Source organism: Nicotiana sylvestris, chromosome 7, assembly GCF_000393655.2.
Source record: "Nicotiana sylvestris chromosome 7, ASM39365v2, whole genome shotgun sequence".
Taxonomy (NCBI): Eukaryota; Viridiplantae; Streptophyta; class Magnoliopsida; order Solanales; family Solanaceae; genus Nicotiana; species Nicotiana sylvestris.
Window position 1 is genome coordinate 49,047,441 of NC_091063.1, and position 13,878 is coordinate 49,061,318.

The 13,878-nt window shown below is 30.4% G+C and overlaps 1 protein-coding gene across 1 annotated transcript; it reads right to left on the bottom strand.

The window, feature by feature from the left end:
- Window positions 1-897: 897 nt before the first annotated feature.
- Window positions 898-5,651, bottom strand: LOC104240203 (mannan endo-1,4-beta-mannosidase 2-like). The gene is made up of 5 exons (XM_009794989.2): window positions 4,610-5,651; window positions 3,729-3,926; window positions 2,823-2,945; window positions 1,616-1,827; window positions 898-1,487 (listed from the first exon to the last, which is right to left on the bottom strand). Exons 1-5 carry the CDS (start codon window positions 4,988-4,990, stop codon window positions 1,079-1,081), a joined length of 1,323 nt encoding a protein of 440 aa, XP_009793291.1. The 5' UTR covers window positions 4,991-5,651; the 3' UTR covers window positions 898-1,078.
- Window positions 5,652-13,878: the final 8,227 nt, after the last annotated feature.

Below are 13,878 nucleotides of genomic sequence, written 5' to 3' on the forward strand. Positions count from 1 at the left end.
CTTATGTTTTTTGAATATTGTATATTATTAATAATTTTATTTTTTGCTATTTTTGATAGCATGGCTAAAAATTCTAGTTATTGGTAAATAATGCCTTTTTTGGGTACATTTATTAAGATTTCCAACTTAAATATGAGAAGAATGGACTACTTGGACAACCGAGTCTGACAAATTCTAGAGCTTTACCAAAGTTCGACACAATACTACATGGTCCGTGTATTTATCATCGGGCTATTGGCTTAGGAAGGAAATACTTATGGAGTGTGAAATTGATAGATTGGACTGATTTTGAACGAGTCAAATAGTATGAGTCAATAAGTGGTGTGATACACGTCCAAAAGTTACTAGATGAGTTGAGTCAAGATAGACTGAAATTTGGGTCATAGCTCAAATCGCCCAATTCTTACCAAGTTTTAATTAATGTGTTATTTCTTTATGAATTGTTTAGTTATTAAATAAGACCTTTTTTTTTTGTTATGGTCATATATAACATATCAAACAAAAAAAATATTTTAAAAATACTTTAGCAAAGTTGCTCATGGATTAATTTGAGCTAAAAATCAAATCACTTTTAGATGAAAGGAGATGAACTGGGTCAAGATGGACCGAGTTCAATGAGTGCGTCAATGAGCGGCCCAACCTTGGACAGGTTGTGCGGATTGAATGTGTTTGGGCTTATATTGCCACCCGTAAAAATACTTATTTGCACTCGGAGTTTAATGTGGTAAGAATACATACTAGTTAATCATAATTAAGTGATTTAAGTCTATATGTTAACACATGCGGATTAGTTCTAACTGTTGCACCTTTTTATTTTTTCCATCGAAGATTTCGTGATGGGGACTTACAGAAATTCAAGTACTGATATATGTTCCAATCTGAGAAAATGAAGCAGTGTGAGAACAATCTGCATGTGTTTCATTTGATGAAAATTGTACATATCTATAACGTGAGAAATACAATGAGTAAACCTATGTCCTACAGTTCTTTCCCTTAAAATGAATTTCAGAAGAAAAATGCTGGAGTATTTTCATAATAATATGTAAACTTTCTTTTTCCAAAACAAAAACAAAGTTTATTAGTTCCTCGGGGCACAAAAATTCTTTAAATGCTCAACTTGTGTTGACAGTAGTCCCTGAACTTTGGCCAGCCTACACGATTGATCTGTAATTAATCGATATGTTGATGGATTCTCCCATGGAACAATTCCATATTCGTCATTGAACCGTTCCATTCTTTCTACAAGGAATTGCCAGAAGAATGATCCTGCCCCGGACCTGTTTCTCTTTGCAGACTTGTATATAACATCAAGAACCATTTTGAGGAATCTATCGCGTTGAGCTGGTTCAAAATCCTCGTTATCATTTGACAAACCAAATTCAGTAAACAGGACTGGCTTTTTCAGTTCCCTGTCACCGTCTTCTATGTGAGAAAGCATCCATTTGGCCGCAAATTTCAACATCTCTTCAAAATTTTTGTGGTGAAACCTGCAGAAAAAATTTCTTGGCTTTAAGTTTGATGATATATATCCTTTTTCAACTCCTTGAATGCCTTATCGCTTTTTCTTCTCCCATTTATCACACATTCACGAAATTAAACATAATGTAAAGCTTACCAATGGTCTGGGTACACGTGTACGGAGGCAAAATCAACGGTTGAAAGTATAGAGTTGCGGATAAAATCGGATCCAAGATCAGCAGCCCAAACTTCTGGATTGGCAATTGATTTTTTGGGACTTTTAGGACCATAGAATCCTTCGAGGCCCACGGTGAGCAGATGTTTCCTGTCAATTGATTTCACAAATGTTGACATCTCTTCTATCCAGTCCTGCAATTTGGCATAATGCTATTAATGCATGTGTAAAGAAGCAGTGTCTACAACAAAAACTACGCTGCAATCCCAAACAAGTTGGGATCAGCGATAAATAAGCAGAGTCTACTTCACCAAAAATGATTTGCTGAAAATTTACTACAAAGAGAAGGAAAAAAAAAAAGAAACCACCCTCGGTAATTCAAATGCCAAATGTAGGTATGCAATTCTGAACTATGAAGAAGCAATGTTCAGATGTTTCGAATTCAACATGCCATTAGAACAAATCTAAAAGAGAATGAATATGAATTCGTACGCTAAGCATTACAAACAATTACGATAATGCAATCACGCTACTAATCTTTTCCTTAATTAAATCAAATGCATGCGCTAATACTTTAAGACGGCAATCAGAAATGCAGGTAGTGTACAAGAAATGTCAAATGAATTGCGTCCTTCATACGCAGCGAGATGCACTGACTAATAATGATTCGAATACCAATAAACAGTAATAAATACTCCCTCATCCCATTTTATGTAAGGTGTTTGATTAGACATGGAGTTCAAGAAACAATTGAGTATTTTTAACACATAAGCTAGTTATATGTAAAGTACCAAAATTACAAATAATTAAATGAGATGGTAAGAGTTCCAATATGTCCCTTTACGTTTCTCTCACCTAATAAAAAAGTCAGCTTTTATATCAAGCAGGGTCATAATAAGTCATATTAGTAAGGGGATTTTGTTAAATTCAATAATTTCCAAATATTAAAAGATATCAATCTTTTTGGGACGGATAGGGTAACTAATTTATGAACATCAACATTAGTCCCCAAAAGCTCAGGACATCATTGAATGACTTGTTCCAAACCAAAATCATCTTGAACTGCAGAGATTAGAACAACAAAAACCAATTGCTGCTTGATAAACTGGACATCGTTCTCACTAAGTGATAGACTGCTCTATTGTTCAAACAATTTAAATATCCACATGAGGTCAAGTGTTGAAGTTACCTGGAGTGTATCACCAGAAGGATCGGTCATGCAGCGAGGTTCATTAATTAGCTCCCATGCAAATATGGTCGGATCATCCCGGTACTCTATACCGGTGTATATGTTCCTCCTTGTTAGCACTGTCTGGAAAATGAAATGGAATAATGAACTTAGGTCAGTACTTTAGCATACGAGTAACTTAGATATCAACACCAGGACGTTGCATGTCAGTGCAGAAAAGAGCTAGAAAAAGATCAGCTCATGGCATGGTCTAATATTTGAACTATTTTGTAATCCTCAAAACATATTACAAGGGGTTATATTAGATCAGAAAGCAAATGCGTCATTCTGTGGACAAACAAAGCAGATGATAAAATTCAGAAGACCGACATAATTCATTTCTTCCACAAGATAAACATTTCTGCAAATTACTGGACATTTATTCGGCCTAGGAAACTACAACTCAGGAGCCCCACGGCCTTCTGAATCCCCATACTTCACCACTTCAGAATCAGTGGAGGGGGGAAGGAAAAGATTTGTATCTTACATCTGAACTATATGATTTACGGTCTATATCAAGTTAGATATCAAAATTTAGAAATCCTAATAGAGGAGTTACTTGAAACAAAACAAAAAAATACTTGGTCTATATAATGTCTTGAATAGAAAATAGGCGTACAAGCTCGTGGAATAAATAGATTTAAGGCCTTTGTAATATTGTCTCGAATAGGAAACATCGGTTCGAACTCGTGAAACAAATAACTTTTCCAACTTAGGCAAAAGCTATTACTGACTGATACAGAAAAAGACCAAGTTTTAGATGCATGTAATGTGTCGTGTTCGCACAAAATTCAACATTGCCGCATTTGGAAATACCCACAGCACAACTCACAAGGTTATCCATGGAAAACTTAAAAGGAAAATTACCTTGACATAATTTTTGAAATAACGGCGGATCGATGGATCATAAAAGAACGAATCATTGGAAGAGCTTAAAGCAACACCTTCTTCCCATGCCCACTTTACATACTGAGTCTTTCCACCGTATGCTTGTAGATTGTTAACCAAGCTGAGTATCAGCCTTATTCCATTTCTTCTGGCTTCTGCAATAACATGATCCAATGCCTGCAGCAACGGATTTCTATATTAATTTAAAGAAGCCAGAGGGAGAAGATATGTAGATAATTTTTACAACAAGAGCTAGGAGTAAAGCTATTTGAGAGGTAGTAGATCCAGAAAGTAACAACAGTCTATGGATCAGAAATAACTACTGAAGAAATGTACAATCATGAAATCTACTACATTAAGTAGAAGACTCGTGGAGTCAATTGTTCGGGCAACTCTTATGTCCTAAGGATGAACCAAAAGGAAACTGGAAAACGACGGATTGGATGGAGTTTTCGTGTTGGTAGTTTCAAAGATTAAGACAATCACACTTTTGATTAAGTGACTTCAGACTTATCGAACTAACAATAGTTTATAAGAGATCAACAACAACAACAATGCAATCCCATAAGTGGGGTCTGGGGAGGATAGTATGTAGGTAGGCCTTATCCCTACCTTACCAGGTTGTTTCCGCTAGACCCTCGGCTCAAAGAACAGTGAAAATAAAGCAACAACAATAGTAAGAGATCATATAGTAGAATATAAGTTAATAAGTCATAATTAGAGACCCTACTATAACCATATATATTTACAAGAGATCATTATTAACTAACAATTATGTAATAATTGCTCTAAAAGGGTTTAGCAATAAAGTAGAAATACATAATTAACCAAATGAGACTAAAAAACAAGATTTTACTTACCCTGAACACTTTTTCATCAAATTTTCCAGGGGAAATCTGGAGAGCATTGTAACCACCATCATTGAAAGCCCAAGTTCTACAAACAGTAAGACCCATCTTTGCACTAGCTTGAAGCATAGTTCTAATTCTTGGTCTCGTACTATAATCAGCAGCATGATCCATTAACCAATAAGAATTCCATCCATTTACGTAAAAAACTTTACCATCAACATAGAACTGAGTCCCATTCCTCTCCACAAAACTGAGATTTATTTCTTTACTGTAATTAACCCACAAGTCCCCAAAGGACAAATATAGGAAAGCAATAAATGATGCAAACCCAATAATTGGATAAAATAAGCCATTTCCTGCTAACATTCTGCTCATAGATGATTTAACCATTACAGGTAACAAGAAAAAAAAATTACCACACTGCTGACAGTTACTAGTAATGGTGAAAACAAAACCCTAAAGGTGCTAACTTTGAACTCCAAATCTAAGAATTTGATGAAGTTGAATATAAAAATGTGATCTTTATACCTTAGATCTCTTTAACTCCCCAATATTTAGGAACCCCACATGGGAAAAATGATTTTCAAACAATAATCAGATCCCCTTTTGGAAATATACCAAAAAGATTACTTAAAGAATAGACAAAGTTCAAGAATTGCAAAATGGGAATTTTTTTGGTTCCAAGAATGGGGGAGTTGAACTGAATTTATGTTCTAATGGTTTCTTTGGATGGCATTTATAGATTTAGAAAAAAGCAAAAAAAGAAAAAAAAAAAAGAAAAAAAAGTACACCTAACAATGTAACCTATCAAAAACCTGTCAAAAACATCATGAGAATTGAGAAAACTTAAGGTAAAATGATGATATGAAGAAGAAGAAGAAGATGGCAGTGAGGTGGAATGTTGGTTTCAAAAAAATGGAAAGTAGTTTGCTTAATTAGATCTGAAATCTTGATTTCATGGCTTTTATTTTTTCTTGAATATTAAAATTGTAAGGAGCAAGTCATACCAAAACTCCAAACTTTGGGCCATTGTTGATTTAAGCATTTCATCTTTATAGATTAATTTAAATTTTTTATTATATACAAAGAATAAGGTGTCCCCTTTGGTCATGTGCCTACTCCACTGGTTAGTTTCACTAGAACCAAGATACTGTACTGTAATTAGTAGTATGATTTTTTGAAGATTTTCTTTAGCATATTATTTGCTGGACTTTTGATAAATTAACTGACAAAAATGGCTTCTAAGATTTCCAAAATGTCATTGCCCACGTGAGTACTGGGTATCTTTTTTGTAGTTTCGTCATTTTTAATCCACATGATTGGTTCCATCATTCATGTACTTTCTTTCCTCTTTTTACACTCCTCTTGCCAAATTCCAACTAGTGAAGTTTCAATCTAATTAATATAGCCTATTTGGCTAAGCTCTTAAAATTAATTTATTTTGAAAAATGTTTTTTTAAAAGGGTACTAATGATGAAAAATAATAGTGTTTAGCTAATGGATTAGCACTTTTGAGTAGCAACTAATATTTAGCTAAATTTTTAAAAAATATTTTTATTGTATTTTCTCAAAAATATTTTTTAAAATAATATTTTTAAGGATAAACTATTGTTTTCAACTTCTCAAAAACAAATTCTGCTGTTACTCAAAAGTTTTTTTACCTTCTAAAAGTTTGGCCAAACACCTTAAATTTGGAAAAAGGTATTTGGCAAACTCGCCGTCACGAGGATGGGAGATTATACTTCTTGTTTAATGTCAGACTCAAGATTTTGAAGTCACGAGTGCTTACAAACAAAAGCTTCAAAGAAAAAAGGGAAAAAGAATTTATTTCTGAATGTTCCCTCAATACTTAAATAAATTTTTGTTTAAGTATAGTAGTAAAATTACTAAATTTGGTCAAAAGCAATGGGTGCGTGAGCACCCAAAAGCGCCTCCATGTAGGTCCATCATTGTTTGTATTTAATGATGCATTAAGCTATTATTCTTTGTTCAGTTAGCACTGAAAAGGCTATGGTTACTCATAATAGAAGTGATAGATTTATTCCAAATACGGAATAAACCCACTCTATATGTTTATTAATGGAAATTAGTATTAGTACCCGTACGATGTGCAGACACAAATCATGTGGAGTTGTGATTTGGAATATTTGAATTATATATAAATAACTTTAAAATATAAATCTTCCAGATAAAATTTATTGATAATTATTAGATATTAATTAAAAAGCAAGACATGAAACCATGTCGCAAATCTCATAGTTGATAACCTGTTTTCTTTTTCTATATTTATATAATCCAATATGTTAATTTTAGTACTTGAATTTCGTTTCGTTATCAATAGTGAAAATTACTAACTATGTCATGTGGTGATTTGTCCCCTTTGAACATATAAAATTATATTATTTCAATAAAATTCTCAGTATTAGTTTATTTTTTATCTCAAGCTTAAATAAGTCTTATTCTTTTAAATTTTACACAATTTTTTTTATTCTTTGCTTATAATTATTATATTATTTATTATTTAATATTATTATACTTTCATATGATTTTTTCGGCTTAATTGACTTAATATTTTGCTTATTATCCTTTTAATAATTATAATATTATTTTTTCATGAAATTTAATATATTTGACGCTTTTATCCTCTTACTCAAAACTATTTTACTATTTAAATGTATCAATAAGATTTTTGAATATAATTCAATTATTTACTTTATTTTATTTTAAATTAAATTAAAGTATAAATATTCTCACATTACATCTATTTTTTTCATTTATATAGTCTCTTCCCTACTAAGAAATTTTTAATTAATATTTTACCCGTAATCAAAGTAATATCATATTTGACTTTAAGTTGTAACTTTGATTAGTATAAAATATTAATATATAAGTTCTTTGATTATTATATTCCAAATCTATTAAGTTTTCTTATATTTATTTTTTGTATTACATGCAATAAAAAAAAATTTAGCTTGAAGATACAAAATGTGATGACCCAAAAGGTCATCACTTGTTTTAAAATGAAACTCTGTGTTTTGAAGCCTTGAAAACCTCATTTAGAGTCACCTCGATTTGAGTGCGCAGTCCGGGCGTGTAGCCGGAAAGCTTGAATATGATAATCTGTGAAAAACAATAAGTTTTTGTTATAGAATGAGCTAATTTGACTTCGGTCAATGTATTGGGTAAAAGGACACGGACCCGTAATTTGACGGTCCCAGAGGGTCCGTAAGAAAATATGGGACTTGGGCGTATGCCCGGAATCGAATTCCGAGGTCCCGAGCCCGAGAAATGAATTTTCAAAGAAAATTATTTTCTGGAATTGTTTAAAGAAATTTGAAATGAAATTTGATTAGAACATGATGGTATCGGGCCTTTATTTCGGTTTCGGCGTCCGGTACAGGTTTTATATATGATTTAAAGACATTTCTGTTGAATTTGGTGAAAAACGAATGTCATATGAGTGATTTGGACTTAAATTGCAAAGTTGATGTTTAAAAAGGTTTTGAGAAGATTTCATTGATCTCGAGATTTAATTTGATGTTCATGATATTATTTTGATGATTTAATAACACGAATAAGTCCGTAGGATGTTCTTGAGGTTTTGTGTGCACTTGGTTTGGAATCCCCGAGGGTTCGGGTGAGTTTCAGAATGTTTTTACATTCAGGAAAAGTTGCAGATTCAGAGAAGTTGCAGATCTCTGAAGCCAGGTCTCGTGATCTGCGGTGGAAGCTTCGCGACCGCGGTGGGATTTGTGCGGTCCGCGGTGAGCAAGGCCAAGCCTTCACGGCCGCGCTCGATTTCTCGCGGTCCGTGCTGGAGCTCTGCGATCACAGTCTTTTTTATGCGGTCCGCGGAGAGGGTCTGAAAGGAGTATATTTAAACGTACTTTTCAGTTCTTTTTCACTTTTCAAAACCCTGAAACATAAGAGGCGATTTTTCAAACGCTCTTTCTTCTCCCAAAACACTAATAAGTGATTTTTAACTTATTTCTTTCACTCCTTAACTTCTTTTAACAAGATTTCATCCTAGAATCTAGGGTTTTCATGGTGGAATTGGGAATTTTGGGTAAAACCTAAGAATATTGAAATTTGGGGATTGAGACCTCAAATGGAGGTCGGATTCCAAAATCAATTATACATCCGGGCTCGGGGTTAAATGGGTAATCGGGTTTTTGTCCGAATTTCGGGTTTGGAACAAGCGGGCTCGGGGTTGATTTTTGACTTTTTGGGGAAATCTTTATAAAACCTATTTTCATGCATTAGAATTGATTCATTTAGCATTTATTGATATCGTTACGTAAATTGTGGCTAGATACAAACGAGGTGGTGGTGGAAACAAGAGGTAAAGCGGTAATTAAACCTTGAGTTGTGTCTGTGGCATCGAGGTAAGTGTTTGGTCTAACCTTAGCTTGAGGGATTAGGAGTTGTGTCCTATTCACTATTTACTTCCTGTCGAGTACGACGTATAGGCATGGTAACGAGTATCTATACGTTGGTGTCAAGCATGACCGTGAGTCTTATATTGTGATTTTCATGATTTCGTTGTATTATTCATGCCTTGATGAAGATTTCTAATTGTCGTATAAAGTTTGTGGAAAGAATTGTGACCTATGAACATTGAGGAGCGTTGGCTCAAGTTGTATCAGCGAAATTGTGAAAGTATAAGTGACAATTTGGCTCGAGTTGTGAAGTGAATTGTGAAGTAAAAATTGAGAAAGAGAAGAGATCATTATGTTGACACCCTTGTCGGGCTATTGTTGATTTATTTGTTGTTCCCTTGCCGGGATTTAATTGTTTAACTGTTGTTCCCTTGCCGGGATCTCTATTACTATTTTGTTTATTCCTTTGCTCCTTTGCTTATGATTGTTGTTTGGGTGAGAAAAAGTGTTAAAGCACGAAGGGTGATGCCGTGCCGCACGACGTACCATTCCGTGCCGATTCTATTGATTATATGGTGAGGAAAGAGAGTAAAAGCACGAAGGGTGATATCGTGCACATTTTGATTATATAATTGTTTCGGTAAGGACGAGAGTAAAAGCACGAAGGGTGCCGTGCACATTTTATTATATAACTGCTTTGGTGAAGCTAAGAGTAAAAGCACGAAGGGTGATGCCGTGCAATTGTTGATTTCTGCTTCCTTGGTGATATTCTAGTTATGTTGTTTCTTTCCTTACTTGTTGCCTTTCTATTTGGAACTATTATCTCCCCCACAGCATGTTTCCCCCTCCCACATTGACTGATTATTTTTCCGCTTTTTTTTTTGTTGTATATACATTTGAACTACAGAGGTTTATTTGGTAGTCTAGTCCTAGCCTCGTCACTACTTCGCCGAGGTTAAGCTAGACACTTATCAGCACATGGGATCGGTTGTGCTGATACTACACTCTGCACTGTGTGCAGATCTAGGAGAAGCTTTTGGACAGTAGTTGGAGGGCTTCCTTCAGTCCACTCGGAGATCCAAGGTAGACTTGTAGGCGTCCGCAGGCCCTGGCGTCTCCCTCTATCTCTATTTCTTTTTTTTGTTTCCTTTTGTTCAAAAACAGTGTATTGTATTTCTTCAAACCTTGTATGTAGTAACTCTTAGATAGTTTGTGACACCAGGTTTTGGGGTATTTGAGATTTTAAAAGTTGTAATAGACGTAGCCTTAAGATATATAATTGTTGACTTCCGCTTATTTATTTAAAATTTCGCTTTTATCTTATTATCGACTTGTGTTTGTTAAAAAGAAGCAAAAATGAAAGTGTAGCAAGTAGTTAAGGTTTGGCTTGCCTAGCTCCCATTAGTAGGCATCATCACGACTCCCGAGGGTGGGAAATCCGGGTCGTGACACAAAATTTTACTTTTAATTTTAGTTAATAAAATTACTTATATTAGATATTTATTTTATATTTTTTAAATTTTAATTCTATATCTAGTAAGACTTTAATTTTTGGTGCCACTTCATTTAGTATTATTATTCATTACTATCCTTTAATATAATATAGATAATCTAGAAATTTTGTAATCTTAAAATAAATATCTATTTTATTTTAAATTTTTTTATTGAATTCTTAAGTTATTTAAATTTATCAATAATATTTTAAGTATTTTATTTTACTTTATTTTATTTTCTAAACTAATTCTTAGCATAAATATTCTCACGCTATTTCTAATTTATATTAAATATTTTTAAGTTCTTATTTTATCTATTAGACATAAGTTGCGTGATATTATCCACAATATGATTTTTCTTATCATAATAGATAAATAACAACTTTCTCATCTCAAATTTAAATAAGTTTTATCATTTTCTTTATGATGAAAGTTTTGATTAATTTCTCTCTATTTATTCCTTATTTTTGCTATTCTATTATTCAATACATAATGTTATTACATTGTTATGAGGCTTTCATTAGCTTGTTTAATTTAATATCTATTTCTACCACACTAATTTTAGTATTAATCATAAAAGTTAATTTCTTATTTATTTGAACACATTATATCTAATGATAATATTTTCATTATCATTTTATTTCTCTATGTACTATTTCTAAAAATAATAAAATTATGAAATGAAAGAAAACAGATCAGGTGGTTAGTGAATAATTATATTTGGAAAGCTATCAAAATTTATTTACTATAAGAATATGAGTCAATTTTAATTAATTTCTACCGTAAATTAAATTTGATCAAATCTAAGTTGTTTTAATCCTTATTAAATTTGTCTAAAAATCTATTTAGATTATGTCTTAAAAATGCTAAGTGACATTTTCTGAATATGCCAATTGGTTTAATGTCATGCCTCACTACCTTCCTTTTAATATAATATATATATATATATATATATATATATATATAGAAGATATAAATATCTAAGTTTCTTCTTATCTTATAAATAACTGTATACTTTATGTAAGATCTTATTTTACTGCTTGAATTTTTTAATTTTTGAAGTCAATAAATCTTTAATATCATAAGTAAATTTTAGTTTTATTTTATATTTTAATTTACTTCAAAGTATAAATAGTCATAGGTTATCTCAATTTACGTTTTTCTATATTTTTTATTTTTTTCAATTATAACTTTTTAATTAATTTTTTACCTCCATATTTCTAGCTAATTTAGAAGAAAATCTATGATTGAATATATATATATATATATAATAGAGAGAGAGAGAGAGAGAGAGAAAGAGAGATATTCGATTTGTCTAAGATATATTTGGATTATGTATACGATTCATTAAACTAGTTCTCTTAATTATGTTTCCATTTATAATTTTTAATAATTAATATTTTCCTATAATTGCCAAATGACTTCATTTTATCTTGTCACTTGGCTTAACCACGATGCATACTACTGTCCTTTTAATATAACTAGTATCAGTACCTGCGCGATACGCGGACAAATTATTTCAAATTGCGATGTAGGTTGTTTGAATCATGTACAAATAACCTTAAAATATAAACCTCTCAGATAAAAATTATATAACATGAGAATTTAATTATGAAACATGATATGAAATTATTGTTCAAATCTCGTAGTGAACAACCAATCTTTTTATTATATATTTGTAGCAACCTAACCCCTTGATTTTGGTACTTGTATTTCGTTTCCCTGTCGATATTAAAGAATACTAAACATGTCATATTGTGATCTATCTTGTTCGAGCACATTAGATCATATTATCTTAACAAAATTCTTATTATCACTTTAGTTTTATCTGAAAGTCAAATATATCTTATTCATCACATCACTTTTACATAAATTCTTTTTTTTGTTCTTTTCTTATAGTTATTATATTATTTAATATTTAATATTATTATACTATCATATAATTTGTTTATTAGCTTATAATTAAATTAATGTCTTACTTTTTATCCTTTTAATAGTATTTAATAAAAATAAATATTTTATTCTTGAATTTTTGTTTATTTTTATGCTTTTATCCTCTTATTCATCATATTTTAATTATTTAAATTTATTAGTAATATTTTTAAATATAATTTAATTGTTTTATTTTATCTATTTTTAAATTAATTTAAAGTATAAGTATCCCCACACTACCCCTATTTTTTTATGTACATTCTCTTCCTATTACAAATGTTAATTAGTTTTTATATTAATGTTTTACCTAGAGCCAAAATAATGTCATATTTTGTTTTAAATTGTAACTTTTATTTAGTCTAAAATATTAATACATAAGTTATTTGATTATCATGTTCTAAATGTATTGAGTTCTCTTATAATTAATTTTATATTAGATGCAGTTAAATTTTCTTCCTTTTTTAGCTATAAGATACAATTTAATTTTTAATTTTCATTAGTAAGGTTACCAATATTAGAAAATTATTTTGTATTTTTAAAATTTTATTTAATCATAGAAAAAAAAATCTTAATTTTTTGAACACCTTATTTCTAAATATTATAGTAATATTTTTACTGTCATTTTTATTCTTTACATAATATTTTAAAAAACAAAAAAATAATCTCATCTGAAATTCAAATAATTCTTATCATTCTATTTTCTAAAATGGACCGCATTTTAAAAAAATTATGTTATGCATTCAAACTCAAACTAACTGCACTCGATTCAGATATTAATCATAGAAAAATATTTTCATAATTGTTTGAACATATCCAAATGTTATAATAATATTTTCACTGTCATTTTATTTCTTTACATAAATTTTCTTTCTTTTTCAGTTTTAAGATACAAATTTATTTTTTGTAAAATTATCTATATTAGAAATTTATTTTGTCATTTAAAAATTTTGTTTTTTATTATTGTTTTATTTTTTATAAGTAAGACTTCAATTTCATGGTATTATCCATAATTTGAGCATTCGCATCATAGTTTTAAGAACCTTCTAATCTCAAATTCAAATAGCCTTTTCTTTTAATTTCTAATAGTAAATTTCTAATAATTTAACATAATTTTACTATTTTTTAATCTAATATAGTCTTATTATATTTTATGTAGCTTTTCATTAACTTATAAATTTATTTAATATCATTATCAACTACTTTTATTTAATAATATAAGATAAATATATAATTTTTTTAATTATGAAATAAATATTTATTTTGTTTTAAAAACATTGCTCGAAAATTTTAATTATTTAAAATTTAATAATATTTTTAAGTATTGTATATTTATTTTATTTTATTTTCTAAACTTATGATTTATAAATGTCCTTACCTTATCTCTAATTTATTTTTATTGTTCAATTTTTTTAGTTTTTGATTTTAACTATTAGACTTGAGTTATGTGGACATATATCATGACTTTTCTTAGTAT